At 48.1% G+C, this 23,232-nt stretch overlaps 1 protein-coding gene across 1 annotated transcript in view; it reads left to right on the top strand.

Annotated features, from left to right (window-relative positions):
- The window catches only part of LOC144251494 (CUB and sushi domain-containing protein 1-like), a 425,723-nt gene that overhangs the window by 262,532 nt on the left and 139,959 nt on the right, over nucleotides 1-23,232 (top strand). Inside the window, exons 16-17 of the mRNA XM_077794365.1 lie at nucleotides 9,213-9,382; nucleotides 13,182-13,338. Coding sequence (XP_077650491.1) covers nucleotides 9,213-9,382; nucleotides 13,182-13,338 — 327 coding nt within the window. The remainder of the gene's footprint in view (nucleotides 1-9,212; nucleotides 9,383-13,181; nucleotides 13,339-23,232) is intronic.

The following is a 23,232-nucleotide window of genomic DNA, read 5'->3' on the forward strand; positions in this document are numbered from 1 at the left end:
ACGCTTTCATTTCATTCATCTGTGGGGACAGGGCTCCGCCCAGCCAGGAAGCAGAGTGGGGTGGACAGGGCGGTGGGGCCCAGGCTGGACCCAGCCCACACTGCTGGAGTTGTCTTATGAAGGGTGTCCCTTTCAGCTCTAAAATTTACAACTGAACAAGAGTGAACGTAATCACGTGTCAAGCATATTTATGGAGGGAAAGTACAGGTACATATGTATACAAGTAATCTGGGAAATAATAACGAGGTAGACGCCCAGGTGGAATAGAGGGGCCTCTGGTAACGCACTGGTTGGAAGCCACACTCTCCTGGAAGAGCAGTGATGACAATCTGGAACAGCACCCTGGCCTCCTGTCCCCTGAGCCTCTGACATGGGCCTGCTGTGGACTGTCAGGTGGCCCCAGGCTAGAGAGGGCAGACTCACAGGAGTTTTCCTGTTAGTACTTGGAGACACATCCTGGGCTCGTGCTGGGTGGGAGTGCTGGTCGGAGGTGGAGTTCAGGGGTGGCTGGCTCTATGCTGCTCTGAGGGCCTGGAGGGACCCCTGGCCCCTGGCTGCAGGAAGGTGCTGACCATGGCCAGGAGGCCTGTCGCCAGCTCAGGCAGAGGTCTGCACTTGCCTCAGCCTTGCTGAGCACATGGTGGGTTTTACCCCCTCTTCCTTTAACTTAGAGAAAAAGGCCTAGGAGCAGAGGTGGGTGAGAGAGCACCCTGGGGTTGTGCTTTCGGAGTCCGTGAGGACTAATCTCACCAGCCGACATTCCGGGGGCAGCCGGGGTCACCCTGGGAATAAGATCTGGCTACACACAGGAAGGTCTAGAACGTCAACGTGTCATTCCCAGGTTCCTCATGGCCCCCGTCTCTCCAACCCTCAGCGTGACTTAGGAACACCGTGCGAGTCAACACCAGGCAGTGTTTCAGGTTTCCATCTGGCGGCAGCGTCAGGCAGGTTCAGGGACCCACTTACACCACCTCCCCCTCGTGCCAGGCCACCCTCTCCTGAGAGCAGAGTTCCCACTTTGGTTGTGACTTTTACTTGAGAACTGGAGGCAAGTTTTGAAAACTGTCTTTGAAAGAAGCACAGCCTGTGCTAATGATCTGAGGGTTACCAGAGTTCCCCGGACCCCGATCCCCAGGTGAGACAGGCCTGCCAGAGACAGACGGAGGCCCAGGAAACGACCCTCCCTCAGTGAGATCCAGCAAGCTTCCGAACATGTGGCGCTCGCTGGTCTGCGGTCACCCTGTCCATTGCCGTCATTCTGCTTTATCTAGATTATTACCTTGCACCGCCTTTCTTGTTATTCTGCCTGTTACGCTGTTGTCTAAAATATTGCACAATATCTAGACCTGGAATAGCAGCGACCGGTCCTTAGTGCTTCCTGGAGGGCAGGCATGAGTATTTTATTTAATCTATCGCATCTGTATGCAGTGAGCAGGTCTATGGTCATTCTGTCTTAAATATGGGAATTCTAGGACACAAAGAATCTGAGAACTTCACCCAAGGGCACAGAGCTCCAAAGGTGCTGTGAAGCTGGGTCCCGCTTTTAACCACCACCCACATATGGGATCCCTGACCCTATAAACCCTCTTGATTTTTCCTCCCAGCCCATCTGGCCAAGATACCTTTAAGTAGAGTGCTGTTGATGGCCCCAAAACACACCAGCTGGCCCAGTGGGTGTGTCCCTCCTCCTCCCGCACTGTCCACCCCTCTTCATTCCTGGTTCTGAAGGACCCCACCTGTGCCCAGCTCTCAGGTCATGCTCACCCAAGTCACAGTGCCCAGGCCCAGTGTACTCTCCTGCTTCTCTCCTGGGCTGGGCCTCTGGCTGCTGGATGGAGCCCACCAGCCCTGGGAACACAGGCTGTCCACTCTGGACAGAGGCACTGTCCACATCCAAGACCTCAACCCATTTGTCCCTCAGCAGAACCTGGTGAATCACCCTACCCCACACCCTGGGCACTGCTCTCAACCCTGCAACACAGGGTCCTCCGTTCACTGGAGGGGCCAGATGCCCAGGTCCCCCAGGGCTCCCACTCAGCATGCTTCTGCTGGAACCGAGTCCCCCAGCACAGAGCCCTGGCTCTCCTTCATACCCCGTGCCTGTCTCCAGGCACCCCTACATGGAGGGCTGGCCCCTCCCTTCAGGACGAAGACTTCTGTCCTCCGAGTGCACCCCACTACCCCTCTACCCACTTTTGAACTGTGGAGAAGCAGTCTTCCGTCTTCCCTGGGAGATGCCTATGCCATCAAAGCTGCCTTGTGTCTTGGTCTTCCCCAGGCCGAGAGCTGCTTTCAGGTGAGCCACCTCACCCTGAGACCACCTGTTCACCCAAGGAACCAGGTGACCTCCCTTAAAGCTTCTCTTTAGATCTAGAAAACTTGATTCAGCAATATTCTGTGTTCCTTTAAAATTACGAAATAGCCATGACCAAAACTTGCAAGTCCACCTGAAAGGTTAATAAAATAGGTACTTGTCACTCCGTTTTTCAATATGCTTAACAAAACACTGTTAAAATCCTGAGAACTGTTTTTGCTAATTCCTGAGAACTGTTTTTGCTAATCTTGTTCCCAAAATGTGCTGTTCCCAACTGCCAAGCTGCAGAATGCACTCCCTCACTCGGTTGCAGGCAAGCTGCCCACTCGCCCTGACCTGTCAATAAACTTCCCTCCCTGCCCTCTCCAAAAAAAGTATATAAGCTCTGCTCAAGCTGTTCTCAGGGCTCTATCTCTCTTTGCTATAGAGAGAACCCTAGCATGCTGGTCTCCAAATAAACCCACCCTTCTGCTGTTACATAAGAGAGTCTCTTATGGTCTCTTACTCCGACGTTTCGCGGGACCCTTACACACCCAAGAGATGGCAGGTGACAGCCTCAGGACATTGACCGAGTTGTGAGCACCTCTCATTTTCCTAATCCACCCGTTCTCACCACACTTCCTGGGTAACACCTGAGCCACCCTTTCCCTCTTTTCCAGTTCACTCCTGAGTGGAGGAGAAGTCTTCTTTTCATTTGCATTTACTCCTCTTGGGCTTTTTCTATCTAATTATTTGTTTATGATGATGTATCTCATATACCCCATGCTGTTCATCTCCTCTAGACGTGCTCAAGATCTCTCTTGTGGCACCTCTGAGCGTTTAATTACCCAAGTACCATTCAAGATTGCTTTAGCTGCCAGGCAGAGAAAGCTGTCCTAAATGGTTTATGTCAAAATGAAGGTCTGTTGGTGACGTTACTACACGTCCACAGTAGGTGCACCTTCAGAGAAGGTTTGAACCAGGGTTCAGCTGGTCAGTAAGGACCTGGCTGGTGTCTCAGCACTTCTGTCTCACCAACGTGGACACAGCAGCAGACATCCCCTACCGTCTGACACAGCTGCTCAGGGCAGGCTCCGTGTCAGGCCATGGAGCACATACCCCACCATCAGGTGGCCCAGGGGAAGCAAGCCACAGAAGACCATTTCAGTGCAAGTCCTGGCTCTCCTCTCCCATTCCTGTTCTCCACACCTCACTGTGGCCAGAGACTTTCCAGTGGCTGAGGGCCTCTAGGAGCCGGCTGCATGACTGTTCAATAGTAACAAAACATGCCTATTCTGTGACATTTCAGATACTTTGTGGCATCTTGGTTGGAAAGCAGGGCAAAAGATAGAGAATAGATTTAAGGAAGAGAAGTGTCCCCAAGAAATCTCCATGATGATTCTCATAGTCCCCAGAGCATGGCGGCCCAGCATTACAGTGGACAGCACTGAGATGCACTCAAGGGAAGTTTACCTCCAGTGTGAGGCTGATCCAGCCCCAGGCTGGGTGTGCGTGGCAGGACCCAGTCACACTGACTGACAGCACCACAGACTGTCAGCCTGCACTGTGGCCAGTGGGTGGCCCAGCTGGGCACCTGTGGGGAGGCTGGCTGTGCTCCCACCTGTGAGGCTGATCCGGCCCCAGGCTGGGTGTGCATGACAGGACCCAGTCACACTGGCAGGCAGCACCACAGCCTGTCAGCCTGCACTGTGGCCAGTGGGTGGCCCAGCTAGGGGCCTGTGGGGAGGCTGATCTGACCCCAGGCTGGGTGTGCATGGCAGGACCCAGTCACACTGACTGACAGCACCACAGCCTGTCACCCTGCACCGTGGCCAGTGGGTGGCCCAGCTGGGGGCCTGTGGGGAGGCTGATCCAGCCCCAGGCTGGGTGTGCGTGGCAGGACCCAGTCACACTGACTGACAGCGCCAAGCCCGTCACCCTGCACTGTGGCCAGTGGGTGGCCCAGCTGGGGGCCTGTGGGGAGGCTGGCTGTGCCCCCACCTGAGAAGTGTTTTCAGGCTTATCAGAACAGCCCCGTGCAAGCTGAGGTGGGTCCGTTTGCCTCTGGGACTCGGCTTCAGTTCCCTGGACACAGAGTGTCCCCAGGTAGGGGGTCTTAGAGCTGTGCACCCACATCTGGAAAAGCACCAGGTGAGGACCTGACGAGGCAGTTCTTCAGGATGTGCGTGAGATGGGAGATGGCCTCTCGCGGAGTCAGTCTGCTAAACTCTGTTGACTGGAGAACGGAGTCCGAGCAGAACAGACATCAAGCTGCGGACCCTAATGGGTCACAGGCCTTTCAGAGGCAGAGTGTATGGTGACTTCAAGTTTCTTTGAACCCTAAAAAGCATTTAGCTTTAATACATTTGACCAATTCTATTTAAACATTATTTTCCTATGACAATGAGTCCGTAGTTTCTGTAAATAAATTCTTGATTCAAAAATTTGAAACAAAATTAAAAATTAGAACTTTAATTGCTGCTGATTCTTAAGAGCTGATCCAATAATAGGATTAATTAAAGAGTAAATGTGCATAGGACAATAAATGGGTCAAATGTAATACCATTTTACATCTTCTCTGAGTACATGTAGGACTCTGTGTTTTAAATGATTCACACTTCCTCTGTCGTGGGCAAGGTTTGCTGATTTGCTTCATTAAAGGCAGTAAACTAGGCCATTTTGTATTTCTGTGCTTCCAAAGCACACACCCTTGCAGAGTGAACGGAACCCACTCTCCGGGCAACCTCACAGCCTTCTCAAAGCCCCCTCACAGTTTCCAGGAGGCCTTGAGGCCACAGGGACTCACCTGTGTTCCCTGAGGCCAGCGCTGTGTCTGGAGGGAGCTGGGGCGAGGCGCAGGTGGGTGGCCCAGACTGCGCAGGTGGGCGTGTCCTGCAGCAGTGGGCGTGGCCTTTCTCACTGTGGAGAATTAGCTAAGCCACAGGGATCCTGGGCCTGGCAATGTCTCTGTGAACAAGCTTGTTGATCCAGGCCCAGGGGGGTGCTTGTCACAGCAGCCCAAGAGGAAGAGGAAAGACATTGGTGTCACAGGTCATCGCCTTTGTACACAAAAATTCAAGGAAAAAAATCAATTGACTCCTTTCTATCATGGTTAATTTAGTTTTAATTAGTTTCATTCCAAAACTTTCCATAACAATTCAATTTTAATTAAAATTTCAGTGGATTCTTTATAATACAGCAAATGATTCATATCAAGAAAATTTGTATCCATTTACCTTAAAGTAATATTAAATGGATTATTAAAAAATGTAAAAAGTGAATCATTTAATTGCTCTGGTAATGAAGAATTACACTGGATCCCTTGAGTCAAGTTCAAAGAATTTTTGACTTTTTGATCCCTTAAATCTTGCAATTTTTCTGAGGACCTGCCTTTGAGCCTAAGTGCCTAGCTTCCTCTAGTTATCTCCTCCAGTGTAGCCCCAGGGTTTAGTGAACTTCTCTTGGGCTCTTAGACACATCTTGGTTCTTTCTGCCCAGGAATGATGATACCCATGCAGATGTGTTGTCATGTGTAAGTTAGGTTCAAAGAGTCGTCATTGCCTATTTACTGATAAATCTCCATCGTGACTCAAGTTATGAGAAATACCTGCTCAGAAATAGCAGATTTGCTTTCTGAGGTGAGTCTGCAGTGAGACATGGGGGCTCAGAAGCTGGCTCATTGCTCCTGTCTTCTCTTCCCACAAGCTGAAGCAACATAGTTTCCAATGTGGTATCAGTCACAAGCGGGCAGTTAATTTTGCAGTTATTATTTTGCATAGTGTAGACTTAGTTACCACCATTTGTTATTTATTTGCTTTAAAAGAGCCTCCAAATCTAAATGCCAACAAAAATATATCCAGAATTACTTCCTTGGGTTTGATTTCATGTTCTTCCATGGCTAACAGTGCTCAATTCTTCTTTCTTGCCCTTTCTTCTTGGGATATTATGAGAAATGATTATATGGTTGATGACTAACACAAGCTTCAGCTCACTGGTGACCTGTTTCAACTGAATGTCCTTAATAACATACTCTTCTAGAAAATTTGACCTACCAATATTCATTTCATCATTATAAATTGGGAGCATTATTGTGAACAATTTGATATAAAATGTGTTCAGCATCATTTAGGCTGTGAAGAGTGTCATTCTCTTCCTGAGCCCTTACTGTTTGTATCTCTCAAATCTACATTCACCTTATGACCTTGGGAAAGAGCCTTGATTTGTGAATCATTCTATGCCTTAGTTTCCTCATCTACAAGTGAGGCTTAGCGATCTGTCACATAGGACCACTGGGAGAACTATGAGTGAATGTAGAGAACTTAGAAAATTTGTGCTAGCAAACATCATTTATTTTAGTTTATGCCTCAGCCTCCTTGTGATGGATTGAACCTACTTTAAAACTTTTCAGATACTCACAAATCTGTAAAACATGTGGCAAGTTTGCTAAGAAGGAAAACAATAGAATAAAAATCTGGTAGTGTGGAGGGCAAGGGTAGGTGGGCCAGCCACCACTAGCCAAGGGAACTAAACCTGCCTAGGTGAACACAGACACCACAGCTGGTGACAGGGAGCCCCAGTCCCAGGAGAAAGCTCTTCCTCTGCAGTGGTGCTTGTGGCACTCCCAGATGGCCTGGACCTGGGGGGCTTGGCTTGGCTTGCTCCGTGAGGGTGCACAGGGCCATCTCCCACAGCTGCTCAGGCAGCATAGAGGCAGAGCTCTTGGGTGGGAGCCCCGAGGCTGCTCGATTGCCCCTCGTCCCTCCAAGGCTCCCTCCATCCTCTTGGCCTCTTGCAGCTGAGGGGGAAGATGGGGAGCAGCTCTTGAAGACCAGGTCCTCATCACCCCACCCACCCCACTGCAGGCTCGTGGCCAGGGCTGCCTGCAGGACAGAGGACTCCTGACACAGCCCAGCCTGCTGGGTGGATTCTCCAGGTGGCACTTCTACAGCTACAGGAACATGTCCCCAGAAGTGTCCCTCTACCAGAATGTGCTCCCCGTGACACTTTGTTGGCATGTATTACATTTCAAGAGTGTGAGGCTTTTCCCAAACCTATAAGTCTTGAGTTAAAGCACCTAAATTTGATTTTCAAATAGTTTCCTCTGTTGAATGTTGCCAAATTCAACTTTAAGTAAAAATTCCTAATATTGGTGATTTGGTTCCCCAATCTGGTCAACAGATTCAGTGACTTTCTCCCCTTGTCCTCGTTGGGTCAGCGCCTTCACGAGTGTGAACATCCCCGGCTCTGCAGAGCAGCCCTGGGGACCTCGCCTTCTGGTTGTGTCCTGGTTTTCACCTTGTGCCTTCTGCCTGTGGGTCAGTAGCCCTCTGATTCTTCAGGAAGGAACAAGAGGACATTCACATGGATGGTCCATGTCAGTGAATCATCACCGACGCCCAGGGAGGGCCTCTGTGAACGTCTTCTTGGGTGCAAGCTATGGAGCCATGGTCTTCCACCCGGGCTGTCTGACCTGGAAGGGACGCCAGCAGCCATGCAGTTTTCTGTCCGCTAACTGTGGCTAAAAGAATGCTTTGGAGTATAAACTGCACGTGAAGTAACAGGGGATGGAGCAGGAAGCCTTGATATTGTGGTGGAATCCCATTGCCATCTCTTCAGGTCTCCGAGTCAAGTCCCTGGGCCTCCCTCAGCACCTCCTCAAATGCCCGTCCACTCCTGCCTGATGGTCTCTGTTCAGGAAGGAAGTCCTCAGGCATGTTCCTGCCTGATTCTCCCCTCACAGCCTCCCACACGAGGACACCACCAGGCACGAGCCAGCGTGGTCCCCCCAAGACGCCCAGCAGCCCCTACTGCACTTGGGCTAGGGAACTGTGGCCTGTGATGTCACTCTCTCACTCACTGCCAAAGAAAGTAAGAGTCGTGCTAGGGCCAGATCGTGCGGAAGGGACCTGCAGAGGCTGTGCCCTGCCTGGGGCAGCCTGCGGGGGACGGAGTGTGCTGGCTTTCCCTTCCTCTTGGTACTTAATTAATGCTTTACTTGGGCTCAGCTCAACTTCATTGCTATTATTTAAACCAATACTTATCTTGTTGAATTTTTAAGAATCACTCTGCCTGTCACATTGTGTGGCTGGTAAAGTCGTTGATACCGAAGCCCAGGGGTCTGTCGCACACACGTACGTGCACATGGGTGTCTGTGTGCGTAGTGACTTCATTTCACCCTGTTTTTGTCATGGAATTTTAGAGCTGAAGGCGTTCTTAACTGACACCGTTCACAGTCATAGATGAGAAAACAGATGCTGAGGGTGTGTGACTTTCCATGATCAACAGATACTGGGGTTTTATGATTGTCGCTTCGCCATGGTTCAAGGAAGTTTGTTTTGTGTGATTTTGGAGTTGAAAGTCAACAGCCCTGTACTTCCATCAGGAAAAGGGGAAAGAGCATAGTGGTTGCCACGGGATGGTCTCCATCCTGAGACGGCGTGGACGGGACAGTGCTGTGGCCTATCAGAAGGCTCTGCTGCTTTCTGTGTCATTAGACCCCCTTAAATGCACTGCTTGATGCCAGGAAGTTCAAGAGCAGGAAAGCATGCTGGTCTCACAATAGGATCGGCACGTGGAGATGACCGGGCATTTCATGGGGGGGGGAAACAGGTGGGCAGAGGGGGCCAGGCCGAGATGTGGCCAGGGAGCTCTTCATAGGGTGGTGAGCTGCATCCGCAGAGGAAGGCCGTTCTATTACAATAACCAAGAAACTATTGAAAAGGGGGGAATGGGATGTCTTTTCTGCCCCGTGATTAAGCTGTAAAAGTAAGCCACTACTCTGTTTTTATAATTTAAAAAAAGGCATAAATGAGGGACATGCATTGGTAGAAGAGAGGGTGATCATAATGTTGGAATTTTTGATCTATTAAAATCAGTAATTCCACTTTTGAATCCTCTTTTAATGTCCTATTTATTTTAGCTGAATGTGGAGCAAGTGTGAAAGGAAATGAAGGCACATTACTGTCTCCAAATTTCCCATCCAATTATGATAATAACCACGAGTGTATCTATAAAATAGAGACGGAACCTGGCAGGGGGATCCGCCTCAGAGCGCGGAGCTTCCAGCTGTTGGAAGGAGATACGCTAAAGGTAAGCCTCAAGCTGGTGCATCTGTTTACCACCTGCCTTCCTCCCTACCATCCATCCATCCGTCTATCACCCGTCTACCCACCTGTCCATCACCCATCCACCAGTCCAATATCCTCCATCACCCTCTTCCTTCCTATGTGTTCATCTTCTATCCTTCTCTCCATCTATGTATCCATCTATTCTCATATCGACCTCCATGGGTATATACTGATATACCTCCATATACACATAATTTGTTTCCATTTATTTATGCAGTTGCTTTGATGAAGTAGAGCGTGGTGTCATTTTGTAGAGTCTGTGTGGATTTAGAAATCATTTTGTCTATGATCCTAGATCCAACTAACATTGATAAGTAATGTGTTGTGGGAAAATTATTTGATATGCATGGCCTTTGCTTTCTATGTGTAAGACCCGGCAACAGTACCTTCTTTTTGGCTGTTTTGAAGACTAAATAACTTAACGTATGATGTTTGTGACATCATGTCCGGCACACAAGGAAATCATTCAGACCTGCGGGACCCCAGGCCAACCCTTTCTCCAGGTGTTCTTTTTTATGAATGTGGCTGTCACATTTGGAGCTGGAGGATTCTGGTGTGCTGATGGGGACAAGCCCAGCTACTCTCGTGGTCAGCCAGGGAGTCGCTGGGCTGGACCATGACCATTGCTCCACGGGCAGCAGGCCCCCAGCTCTGCCATGATTCCTACAGCTTCATCTCCATCTGTAATCACCTTCCGTTTCTAAGGCTTCTGGCATAGACCTCACCTACCCTGTGACTCTTTCAAGGAAGTGGGGCCCTTGCAAAGCCCGGGAACAGGATGGTGGGCATTGCAGACCCAGGACGATGAAAGAGACAGGCTTTGAGCAATGAAGGCCAATGTTGTAAGTCATCTGGCCCAGCCAGCTGCTCCTCGTGGGGAGAGACGGGCAGCTGGACCACACCAAAGCTGGTGCCTGGAAAGGGAGGGCCACGTGCTCATTTCCCCTCTACAGTGGGTTTCAGTTATATTTGCAGCCTCATGGTTGCACACAGAGACACCTCTCAAGTTCAACAGATTCAAATCACTTTAAGCTTTAAGAAGTGGGCTGCTCTGTGTTGGCCGTGGCTTTGTGCAGGGTGATCTGACCCTCTCGACCTCGTGGGCAGTGATGTGCAGGGTCCAGAGCAGCTCACAGACCGAGTGCCTGGCTGCCTCTCAGGTACAAGGTGCACCACTTTGCAGAGGCATCATTTAACAGAGCAGTTTTATGCTGGCTGTCCTTTGATTTAGTAGTCTTCTGAAAGCTCATGCTGAGAGCATGAAGGGCTGTAATTAAGAAGTGTTCTTCAGTCAGGAAGCTGGAGCATTCCTGCTAATCTAAAAAAATTGTGAAGTTGAGTCATAAGAATTTTCTGAATTCATTGACAGCCTCAAATTTAACACAAAACTTTTGAGTGACTATTCTCTGGTACAGGTGAGTGATGAGAGATACTGTGTCAAATATGCATTGATAAATAAAGTCCAAGTGGAGGGAAGGGAATCATGCTCATTTTTAATTAGGAGCAGCTTGAACTTGTTGACTTCAACAAAAAGTAAAAATAAATCTTTAGTTGCAGGGAAACTGTCAATCACATAAAATGCCAAAATATTTTGCCATCTTATGTTTTGTAGAATGTTCTAATAGATATCTCTGTTAAAAGTGCTTAAATTATCTTAATTTTGGAGCAAAATCTGTTCACATTAATCTTTCACACATGCCATGATCCAATAGCAAAGACGAAGATGTTATGTATGCACACTACCCACATTCCCCCCAAGGACATGTAAGACAAACAGCTCTTATGAAACTTTGTGAAAAGCAGGTTTGGGAAGAGCCGAGGTATGGTTCCTGGCAGCAGGAGAGATCTCGTGAGAACTCAGCATCAGCACTCGGAGATGCCTGGTTTCCCAGTTGCTCACCTGCTCCCTGCTCCATCCCTCTGATGCACTGACTAAATGCAAGCTTGAGAGGGTCCTCAGAGCAGATGGCTGTCACCTGGTGTGAAGCAGGTGGCTCCAAGGCTCTTTCTAACATCTGGAAGAATGCTTGGAGACAGCTGCTTAGATGCAGAGCTGCAACCTGGAGATGTGCAGACCCAGCAGGCCCATTGCTCATTACCCTGGAATCACCCGGGCATCACACCTGGCTCTTTCTTGGTGATGTGTGCAAACCCTGAGCCCTCACTCACGATGAGAGAGGCAATGAAGCAAAGCTGGTTCAGGCTTGATCTTGGGTCCTCAGTCAAGGGCAGCATTAAGCACTAGTGATGTGGACATGCAGGATAGAGCCACCCACTGTTATGGAGAGTCAAGGAGTTAAGTGTTCAAGCTGCTCAGCTTTGCTGCTGTAACCGTGAGGCCACCAACTTGGTGACACTCTGTGGGGTGCAAGGTCTAGCCCCTTGAGGGAGCCAGGTGGATGCAACCATGTGGGAGGTGGTGTCCAGGACTGAGCAGAGCTGGCCGTGAGTCCTGTTTCACATCCGGCCCAGCACTGTGGGCCTAGCCAGGTGCCCTTGGCCTTTCTGGGAGACCTGATGTTTTTTCCTTGAGACAGATTTTCCTCAGGGCTTAAAACCCTTCTGTTTAGCATGTCAGATGCCTTCCAAGTTCATGGAAGCCCCATCTAAAGTCATAGAGACTTCTTAAAAACTATAGCCTATGGCAGGAGCCTTTTAATAAGGAAATAAGGGAGAAAATGATTACATGACACTGTGTATACAATAATTGCTGGAAATAAAATAACTAATAATGCTTCTAGATGTGTCTTCTTTCTCATGAGTGTGCTGGCGTGTAGAGTCTGCTGAGCAACGGGTGTGGTGACGGGGAGGAGTGAGCCAGGGTCCACGTGAGGCGGGCAGAGGGGGAGAGGACCAGGCCCGGGAGCACCGACATGGAGAGGATGGCCTTGAGAGGTCATGGTGCTTTCAGTTAGGGAAAACTGGCCTGGTCCACAGGGCGGCTCTCTGCCTGAGGGAGGGGCTCGAGGATGGTGCCTGTGTCCCAGCTGCACTGGGATGCCCGAGGCCACCACGCTCAGTCGATGTTGATGCCATTTCCTCAGACACACCTCAGCTCAGAGAGTGCCACCGGGCGGGGTCCCCATGGAGTGTTGTGACCCACTCCCACTGAGGTGCAGGTGGCTCCCTGAAGGTAGGGAGTCCTCCAGGAGCCCTGCCCCTCACCAGACATCCCATCACCACCGAGCCCTGTGTGCACTGCCTTCTGCGACTGATCATAGCCGCTGAGTTCCACAGTCAGAAGACGGCCCGTACAAAGTGTTCCAGGCTCGATGACCCGTCTGCTGTTATTACATGACGGGACTCTTTCATGACAGCAAATCCAAGGCTAGTCCCCCGCGGGCCTGAGAACTGTGCTGGGCCGGGGTTCGGTAGTGCTGTGGTTCCCAACGAGGGAGGGACATCCACGTACACAGCTGGGTCTGGGCGAGACTCTCGCCTCTGGAACCTGCTAGATCTTCCTACCTTTCCACCCTGAGGAAGGGACGAGAGGAGACAGCAGAACCCAGGAAAGCACAGAAACACTCACTTAATTTTACACAAACAGGAAAGAGCTCTCCAGGTAGCCAGTGTGAGAGGATGGGATGGAGTCTGTGGCGAGTAGCATTGAAGGGAAGGATGAAGCTCAAAGAAAATAGATGATTTAGTGCTTCTGAATACTTCATAAAAGTGCGTCTTTGAGGATTTGAATGTCTTGTTAAAATTGCTACCATGCGAATATAGCAGGGAACGGGAGGACTCATGCTGTGAATTTTCACTAGGTTTATGACGGAAGAGACAGCTCGTCTCGAGCCCTGGGAGCCTTCACCAAGAAGGAGCTGATGGGGCTGACCCTCAACAGCACCTCCAATCACCTGTGGCTGGAGTTCAACAGCAACGGGTCAGACACCGACCAAGGATTCCAACTCACCTACTCCAGTAAGCCGCTGGCGCCGGCCCACCCTGTGCCTTTATTGATCTTCTCTGTCCGTCCCCTACCATGTCTGATTCCATACCTGTCCAAACCAGTAAATTCAGAAACATTAGGAGAAGCAGCAGTTTGAAATTTATCTCTTTAGAGGTATGCATATTTTTTAATAATCAAATAGCTAGACCTGAAGAGGAAAGAGCTTGTGACATTGAAGAGCTGCTGGGGTTAAAGATTGATGGTGGCATAATGTGCACCATCCAAAGGCAGACTAACATGGATATGAAGGATTTAGAGTGAATGCTTAAAATGGGGTCAGCCCCATCAGCTTGTTCTTGATGAAGGCTCCCAAGGCTTGCGACTAATATATATATAATATATATTATACTTTATAAATTATATGTATGTACATATATAATACAACTGCATACACACAACTGCATATACACAACTGCATAGCAACTGGATCTTGTAGATTCTTTTCTCACCACTCATTCCCCCGATGATAGAACCAACAGTCGTTTGAGTACTCACCAGAGAGCCTTTCTCTGAGTTGGTGGAGCGTGGATTTGACCTGCAGCCTACAGTTTAACCAGTGTTCTGCAGCACCCTCTAATAATGCAAATCAGCTGGGTATGGTGGCACAAAGATGACCTTCTCCCTGCAACTCTAGAGGCTGAGGCAGGAGAAGGGCAAATTTAGGGGCAGTCTGAGCAAATTAGGGAGACCCTGCTTCAAAAAATAAAAAGGGCTGGAGATGGAGCTCCTCCCTAAAACACCCCCTGGGTTTGATGTCTGGGGACCTCCCAAAATGCAAATCAGTATGGAAGGTTTCCTTTTTAAGATATAAATTAAAAAAGACAAGAGAGGTAAAGTAATTGTTGCTTTTTCAAAAAAGAAGAATCTCACTATAATAATTGCCATTTGCAACATTCTTAGTTACAGCCAAATTAAAAACAAAAATAGCTATTTCCTTTGGATAACTAAAGGTGATTAATCAATTGAAATGCTTTCAATATATAAATAGTGCAATCTTTTACTAGTCTGATTTTAGAATTTTATGAAAATGTCCCAGGACATGGGAAATTTAGAAATTCAGATTTTTTTAGTGTGAAATGATGTGGGTGCCCATCAGAGCTGCTGCCTTTATTTGACAAATGAGCAAATGAATTTCTGGAAAGATAATCATCACCCCTCAGACCCCAAGCTAATCTGGGTGCCCAGAGGAAGATCAATTGCCTCAGTCCCCTTAATACAAAAAAAAAAAATCATGGTTGGTGGATTTTAAGACTGGACAAAAACAGAGTGGCCGATGTCCTGAGAAGGCCTACTTTTCACTTTCATGATAATCCCATTGAAGACTCACCAAGTGAAAGCATTTCAGTTGATTCCTATGCTGAAGTCAGTGATGGTGGACAGCCTGGGAGGGATTGACAAGCATGGCTTTCTTTAAGAGACCCCAGCCTTCAGAATCTCACCCTCCAAACACTGCAGAGCTCTTAGGAACAGTTTTCAGTGCGGGCAGGTAGAGCACACACTGGGGACCCTTCTCCTGTGCTGTGGTCCCTTCCTCGTGCTCGGCAGTGTGCTTCTTGCTTGGATGCATCGACACCCCCCTCCTGGCTCCTGGACTGCACTGACACTTGGGAAGGCAACTGCAAAGCCTTCGGGTAGCCTTCTCAGCACAGGGTGGACAGGAGGACATTCCCACGTGCACCCAGGGTTCCTCAGTGCTCCCTCCACTGAGCACAATTGGATGCCTTGGCTTATCGCACAAACCGCGTCTCCTTTCCCTGTTCCTCACCAGAGAGCAGAGAGCTGTGGCCAGGGCACCAGGGCTCACCTTCCACTGTGCTGCCCTCGAGAGGCCGCTTCCTGGGAAGAGCCTTGGGCCAGGCTGTGGCCTGTGTCTCCCTGCTGTTCCCGACCACCTGTCTCCCCTCCTTCTGATACCTGCTGGAGCGGTTCTTGGTTCTCACACACTTAGCTCTGTTCTCATAGATGTGCAAAAGTCCCCCAAAGCAACGCTTGAGCGTGCAACCTCATGTGGCCAGCGTCAGAGGGGAGAGGGCCACTGGACTGTCCACAGCCTTCTGCTGTCTCCTTTGTTCTTCAAGCAGTAGTTAGCAAGGCCTAGGTGGAGACAGGGGTTGCAGACTTTCCATTCCTGACACCCACCCGCCCTCACCAAGAGGGCTTCCTTACAGTCTCTCCTCAGCCCCCACTTGGCCCTCTTGGGTGGCCAAAGCTCCTCGTTTGTTTTGATGGCAGCCCAGGCTCAGGACATCTGGCTGTCCCGCCAGGTTTCCCGAGGAACTTTGAGAAAGTTTGAGTCAGTGCATATTTCCTGGACATTCCAATTACATGGGCACATTTGCATAGTAGCACAAGCATTCTGGAAATAGAAGAAGAAGCTCTGGAGATGATAGGCCTGTGGTTCTCACTCAGACCCATACAACAGGAGGCATCCTCTCCCCTGCCCATCACTCCACCCGTCTCCACCCTCAGAAGCAGACTGTCCTGGGAGAAGTCCCCTTGTAGAATCCTCGTAAGTCTGAGCAGGCTGCTGCAGGGAATAGATATCTGTGATGTGGAATTAATGGTGCTGATGGCCATGTCATCAAAATAGTATTAACCTCACACTAAATTCTAGGGTTTAAACACTAAGTAATTAAGTTTAAGAAATTCCAAGCTCCCACAGTGCGATCGAATACCTGAATTGAATATCCATCCCTAAAAGATAGATCAGAAATGATGATAACTGTTTTCAAAAGACTTGTGATTTCCTGTTGCTAGTTAATTGCTTTTACTTAAGGAAATGTTCATATTTAAATGTTTTAGATCCATAATTAATGTGCTTACATGAGTGGATTAGTCATGAGAATAAATATATAGCTTAATAAATAGGCTGTGGTTTTTAGAAGTGAAGACAAATAGCACACATGTGCTATTAGTATTAATAGAGAGCTCCGGGTTGCTTCCAATTTGAGCACCTTGGCAATTCTGGGTCTTGACCGGTGGCTTTTAATCCTCTTCAGAAGTTAGAAAGTATCTTCCTATCTCTAAGTGACCTGCTGGAGCTTCACACCAGGCGTTATGTGCTTGGGACCCAAATCCTCATCTCCTGACAAAAACCCAGAACTATTGATGAACTTACTTTCAGATGTTTTAGGAGATGCACTTTAATAAACACCACATATATTGACTGATAATGAGATGTGCCAAGACATTGGCAAGGAAGAAAAACAGATCAACATTGGGCCCACCCAGAATAAATACACTAATTAACAGGCATTGATTAAGCCACTACTGTTTTCTAAGTAGTCAGTTGGACCAAAATAAAACTTAAGAAGTCTGCCTCTATGACAAAACACTGCTCTTACTACAGATTTGTCTGTGCCATAACATCCTGATCATGCCGTGGGCCATTTCCTGTGAGCTCTCTGACAGCAGGGCCCACAGGATCTGTTTTGCACCCCTGTGCACCTCACGCTGATGTGTGACCTGTAACCTGAGTCTGGATCAAGATGTGGGATTAGCAATGTGACATGAACGCTCCTGGATCCCCAGTCCTCCACTCCGGCTCCAAGAGTAAGGAGTGGAGTCTCAGCAAGTCTAAGGAGCACTTTAGTTCTGCTTCCTCACAGTGATTTTGAGCTCTTAAATATCAGCAAAAATTGTCTTGACAGTGGGTGACTACATTTTCTTAATATATGGAGAATTTTTTTTAAAGAAAAGGAGTTTTGGAATTTTTAAAAAATCCCATATTGAACTCAAACTCCTTTTAAAAACATACTTTTGAGAACTTTACAATAATGATTTCCTGATATTCATTCTTAAGAAACTTTACCACAGGACCTACAGAAACATGGAGCGAGCTTCTGTACTGTCATTTAAATAGTGAGAACCCAGCAAACCCTCTGCACAATTTAACAAAGACGCTGGCTTCCTGGGGACACAGTGCAGGAGCGTTGAGCGTGCACCTCAAGCTGTGCTGGGGCAGCCTTTTCCCACTACTCAGGAGACCTGCCTGGGCGCCTGAGTGCTGAGTGGTCAGCACTGCACTGACACAGAAGGACAAAGCCACCGTCCCTGTTGACTAATAAGTGATGTCAGAGAGCCCCCATCGGCACTGTGTGACTGGTGTATAGGACTGTGGCTTTCCCTCCCGCGTGCAGATGCACTAGGATTAAGTGCCAGCCGTGCGTGGGTCTGGAGATGGTGAAGGTGTCTGCTCACAGCCCCAGTACACAGTGGCAGGCGTGTTTGGCTGTAATATCATTTTTTACTAAGCTTAAGCTTTGCTCTATCAACGTACTCTTGCTTTTGTACCTCCACAGAGCTACGCAGTCTGTACACATATGCTGGTGTGTGTGTGTGTGTGTGTGTGTGTGTGTGTGTCCATCAGCAGTGACTGTGCAGGGTTCTGCAGAGGAAGGGGAGGCACCAAGACTGCAGGGGTCCTGCAGGCTCTTGCTGAACGTCTTCATCTCCCCAGTGGACAGCAGGGTTCCACTCCACTGTCGTCCACACAGGCTGCCCATCATCTACCTCCCCTAAGCGCTCTTTCCTCAATGCCCCAAGCCCCCAACTTCTGTCCCTGGGTCTTATGATTTCACCGGCAAGCATGGCATTCTCGTGAGGGGAATCTTTACTTGGTCAACTCTGGGCCACCTACTTAGAGATGAAGATAGTGGTCAAGTTGGCCCAGAATTTGCAGGAAGGAGGGAGACTGAAGTCAGAGGGGCACTCCCAGGGAGAGCAAAATTTCAGTCACCTTGCAGAGAGTGGGCTGTGGCCTTTGAGCCATGCGTCTGTGGAGATGGAGACTGAGAAGAGAGGAGGGTGTGTGTGAGGAGAGACGGACACCAGCCACACACACACAGCTCCACAACTGGCCTCATGTGTCCCGTGTATCTCTGTGTCCTGGGCTGGTTTGAAATCTTCAAATGGATTGTAGGTTCCTCAAGGGAAGTTATATTATTATGTGTTTGCATTTATTCAGGAAACTAGTTCTAATTCCATAATTCCTGATTACCATTAAGTTCCATAAACAATGCAGCTTGGGAAATAAAAAAACTCTTCAAAACTGGGGAGCCCGAGAGACAGCACAGCGCAGACACAGTGAGAGCAGCAACCCAGCTTACCTCCCTCCCAAACCCGCCAGAGATTTCCTGGCCAGAACATTTTGGCACAGGTTTGAACAGAGGGAGAAAGAATATCAACACTTATGGTTTGGGTTTTTTTATGGATGTTCCCTAAGGAATGTTATTATTATAGGACATATAAAATAATGAGATCATTATGCTTCTAACTTCTGTCTCGAAGCTTATTCCAGGCCAGTGTGTCATTAGTGAGGAGCCACACTGGGCAGGGGTTCTGCAAGGGAAGTGATTTGGCCTTTTTGACTAATTTTCACAGGATCACAAGGTGTGGCTGACTCTATCAGGGTGCTGGGTGGTGGACCTGCGTCCTCTGTGCATGGCGTCAGACACCGTGTCAGTCAGGGGAGAGCAGCTGTCACTTAGGGGGAACTTACACTGTGGTTCTCTGCACCGATCTCATTACTAGAACATGACCATAGACCCAGAGGCATCTTTTGAGTCCATTAAAACAGTTACTAGCTTAACTCTTGGTTCTACAGTATTCACTAGCACGTCCCATCCATCACAGCCTCTGCAGGAGCAGAGGTGGTGTTATTTGGCAGTAAAGCCTGTAGGTAGAGGTCAGGCCTGAATGTATACAAGCTGGAAAGCCAGGAAGTGCTTCACCATCGGATGCTCAGTAAAACTGGGTTGAATGGACAAAACATTTTTGATAAAAGAAAAAGTGATGGGTAAAGGAAGCAATTCACTTCATCAAGCTCCATAGGCTTCCAAAGCCTTGTTCTGTTCCTGAAAGGTTCTGAGGTGTGCAGTGTGAGAAGGCAGCAGAGCCCTGGTCCAGGGGTCAGGTTGCTCCTTGCTGCGGAAGCTGTGTCTGACCTCATTCCTGTCAGCAATCCCCGGAGCATTGGGGTTGAACTGAGAGGCCTAGAGGTGTGGGGACAGCAATGTCAGCTCCATCCTGATTCCAGCCTCTCTGGTCCTGTGTTACACATGTACCCATGGGGCCTGACCTGGAAGCCCACATATGATCTGGCTAGCAAGATGCCCCCACTGTTCTGAAAATAGGAAGGACCAGGCTTGTTGGATTAGAAGGTGGTCATTTTGGACCTGTTAAAGATGCTAAGTGGCTCCTGGATGTTTTGAAGTGGTACTCCATGGGAGTGTGTGATGTAGCCAACCTGAAGCATGTACAGATTGAAGAGAGCTAGAGGGACACCTGGTAAACCCCACCATGGTGTGTATAGCCAAGTGCCCACTCACTATCATGTCCCATCCAGTCACAGCCTCTGCAGGAGCAGAGGTGGTGTTATTTGGCATTGACAGCTGATTCTGAACAAACTGTCACATTCTGAGCATGAGAAAATTAAAGCCCAGAGCTACGGGCTTAAGTAGCTGTCATCCTGATTTAGTTATTATGCTGATAGAGATAAAATGGCACCAACATTAAATACTCAAATTCATGAGAATGAGCCTTTGTGTGTGCAGAGAACCTCAGGGCCAATGAAGAAATACTAAGCATGGTCACCTTTGAACTTCAAAACAGACCAAAATATTGTGTGAATGAAACATGCATAGGCACTGTATGATAAATTACTAAAATTCTGCATAAAGACAGGAGTAGGTATGTTAGATTCTACAGACAAGGTCCTTGAGGTCATGGGTGAATAATTATTCACATAACTGGATGGTGTCCTTGAAAGGTTAATGTAATCTTTTTTGGATGTCAACCTTGCACCCCTCTCTGCCCTAATAGGTTAGTAGTCACAGCAAATTTCTGATAGAGATGCCTCTGATGAGCTCCCCTGAATGCAAACAGGATTTAAGTGCATAACAGTATATTCACATCATAATTGGTAACTTTTAAAAACTGGGCATCAGGAATCTTATACCAGTTAATTAGCAGTCCTCAAAGTAAAGTTCTACAATCTAATTTCATAAATGATAGAGACATTGGAAGTAACATGTAAGCACTTCTGTTTTGAAGTAAAATAGCCCAGTTTTGGTTTGGATAGGAGGTGTCCCCCAAAGCTCGTGTGTGAGACAATCTAGGGATATTGGGAAATGAAATGATTGATGATGAGAGGTGTGGCCTCATCAGTGGATGCAGGCACTGAATGATTAGCTGGGTGGTGATTGACAGGTGGGGAGTGGCTAGATCACTGGTGGCATGCATTTGGAGTTCATAGTTTACCTGGTGAGTGGAATTCTCAATCTGCTTCCTGGTTGCCTTGTCCTGAGATGCTTTCCTTCTCCAAGCCCTTCTGCCATCATGTTCTCCTCACTCTCCTCAAGCCGAGAGCAGTAGAATTTACCCACCATGAACCATACCTCTGAGACCATGAGCCAAAATAAACCTTTCTTCCTCTAAGTTATGTTTGTCAGGACTTTTGATCACAAGGACAGAAAGGTTTACTGAAACTACAATTGATACTTAGAAGTGGGAACATTGCTGGGACTAACCTGACCAGGTGGTTCAGAAGTGTTTGGAGCTTTTTGGAATTTTTGGGAGGGATTTTGAAAAGTTTAGAGATGGAAGCTGGAAAAGCTTTAGCATGTTGTAATGTTGTAAGTGGAGGTGAGAGTGTGATTCAGGTGGGATCTCAGAAGACCAGAATGCCAATAGGATCACGGACAGTAAAGACTGGGCTCATGAGGTTTCAGGTGGAAAAGAGGCTCTACTGGAAATTGGACCAGAGGCTGTTACTGTTATGTTATGGCAAAGGAGTTGTCTGTATTTTGTCCATGTCCTGAGACTTTGTGTGAGGCTGGATTTAAAGGTGATGTACTAATTGTTCTGGAGGAGTTGTCTGTATTTTGTCCATGTCCTGAGACTTTGTGTGAGGCTGGATTTAAAGGTGATGTACTAATTGTTCTGGAGGAGTTGTCTGTATTTTGTCCATGTCCTGAGACTTTGTGTGAGGCTGGATTTAAAGGTGATGTACTAATTGTTCTGGAGGAGGAAGTTTTAGACACAGCATTCAGGTAATGGGATGAAGCCTGCTGACAGCTTTTAGCCAAGTTCATTGTGGTAATCAGAAGCAGAAAGAAATCAAAAAGATTTTTTAAAAACTTGCAGTTTTTGTCATGGTGACATGCTTTCAGGTTTATATTTGTTCCTGGTCCTGGCTGTCATTTCCTGAGCTGCTTTCCCATGCCAAATCCTTTCACCATAATGTTCTGCCTCACCTTGGGCCTGGAGATATGGCACCAGCCATCTATGTACTGAACCTCTGAAACCCTGAACCAAAATAAACTTTTTTTTCCTCTGTGTTGTTCTTTCTGGGATTTTTGATCACAGCAATGAAAATACTGACTTAAGGCCATTTTATTTGAAGAATAGCATTCATCTCCCTTATGGATTTTATAATGAATTATGACAGAAAATCTTGCCAAAGCACCTTTTTATCCAATGGTATTAAAAGTTGTTTATAGCTGTGCTGTGAACCCATGGAAAGAATGGAATGTGGTCAGGAGGATGAGAACATAAGCAGCCTGAACATGAACCCACACCACACGCACAGGTTTTATTTTATTTCCATACAGAATACAATTGCGATATGCGAGCCATGCTGTGGGGCGTCTCAGGGAGCTGTGGCTTCTGGGCGTGGATTTTAGAGGAGGTCTGTAGAGCAGGGTTTCCCTTGGATGGCCACCACTGCAGCTCGAACACTGTTGGGAAAGCCGTAGCAAGCTCTGCTTTCTCCCCACATCTGCTGGCAGGTGACTTTCCAAAGCTGTTTTAGATAGGAGGGAGCTCTACAGGGACCTGGTGTCCCTGCCTCGCAAGCAGCCACGGCCTTGGGCCTAAAGCAGCACACGTCTATTCCCTCACTGTGCTGGGCTCTCCCTCCCTGTCATCTCAGGGCCTCACAGGCTGCTGTCTCCCCTGGGCTGGTCTTCTCCCGGCTGTGGACAGAACTGATGTGGCTGCCTATGGCCCTCAGCTCCTCCATGCTGCTCCAAGTCCCCACCGGGCCCCTCCTGGGTAGGTCATGCCTGCTTTGTCCTCTCTGGCCAGCAGAGCACTGCTCCCCACTGTAGGCCAGCTCCCATTCCAAGGGTCCTGATGCCTGAGGTGTACTCGGGGACCTTTGGGGACCTCCTGTGACTAGCTCAGATCAGTCAACGATGGTGGGACCATCTCTGTACCTGCATCAGGACATTCTCTACCCCTGTCATATTCAGTTGATAATAAGCAAGTTACAGACGCTGTCTGCACTTCAGGACAGAAGGGCTCTATAGATACAGGGTATGGCCACCAGGAGCACCTCTGGGGTGACTCTGGTGTCTTCTTTCACCCTTGACTTTACAGGAACTTTGTTATTTTGATTCTTCTTCAGGTAATTCCATAAAAGCATAAAGGCAATGTGTGCACACACTCACACACTTTGCAGATGTGCATTTCTATAAAAGCAAAATGTACAATATGATTGCTTACATGTAATGTTGTTTTTTTGTTTTTTAATTTTTAGGAGCAGTTTCCATTAACAATTATGAAACTATTTGCAAATGAAACAGGTTGTAAAGTTGCATTCTGTATTGTCATAGTTACAATGTTACATAGTTACAACTTGGAAATCTTCCCAAAGGATCAGTCTGGCTGTGCCCTGGGGGACAGTGAGTGAGTTCCAGGCAAGCCCTGCTCCCTATCACTTCCAGAGAGAGACAGGTAGGACTTAGATAAGGAAGGTCACATAACAGGACAGCAACAGAGCTGGATTCAATTCCAGTTAGGGTGTCCCGAGAGGTCCACACCAGTACATTTGTTAGGTAAAAACAGGTAGCACCTCATGGCCA

The sequence above is a fragment of the Urocitellus parryii genome, assembly GCF_045843805.1.
Source record: "Urocitellus parryii isolate mUroPar1 chromosome 14 unlocalized genomic scaffold, mUroPar1.hap1 SUPER_14_unloc_1, whole genome shotgun sequence".
NCBI lineage: Eukaryota > Metazoa > Chordata > Mammalia > Rodentia > Sciuridae > Urocitellus > Urocitellus parryii.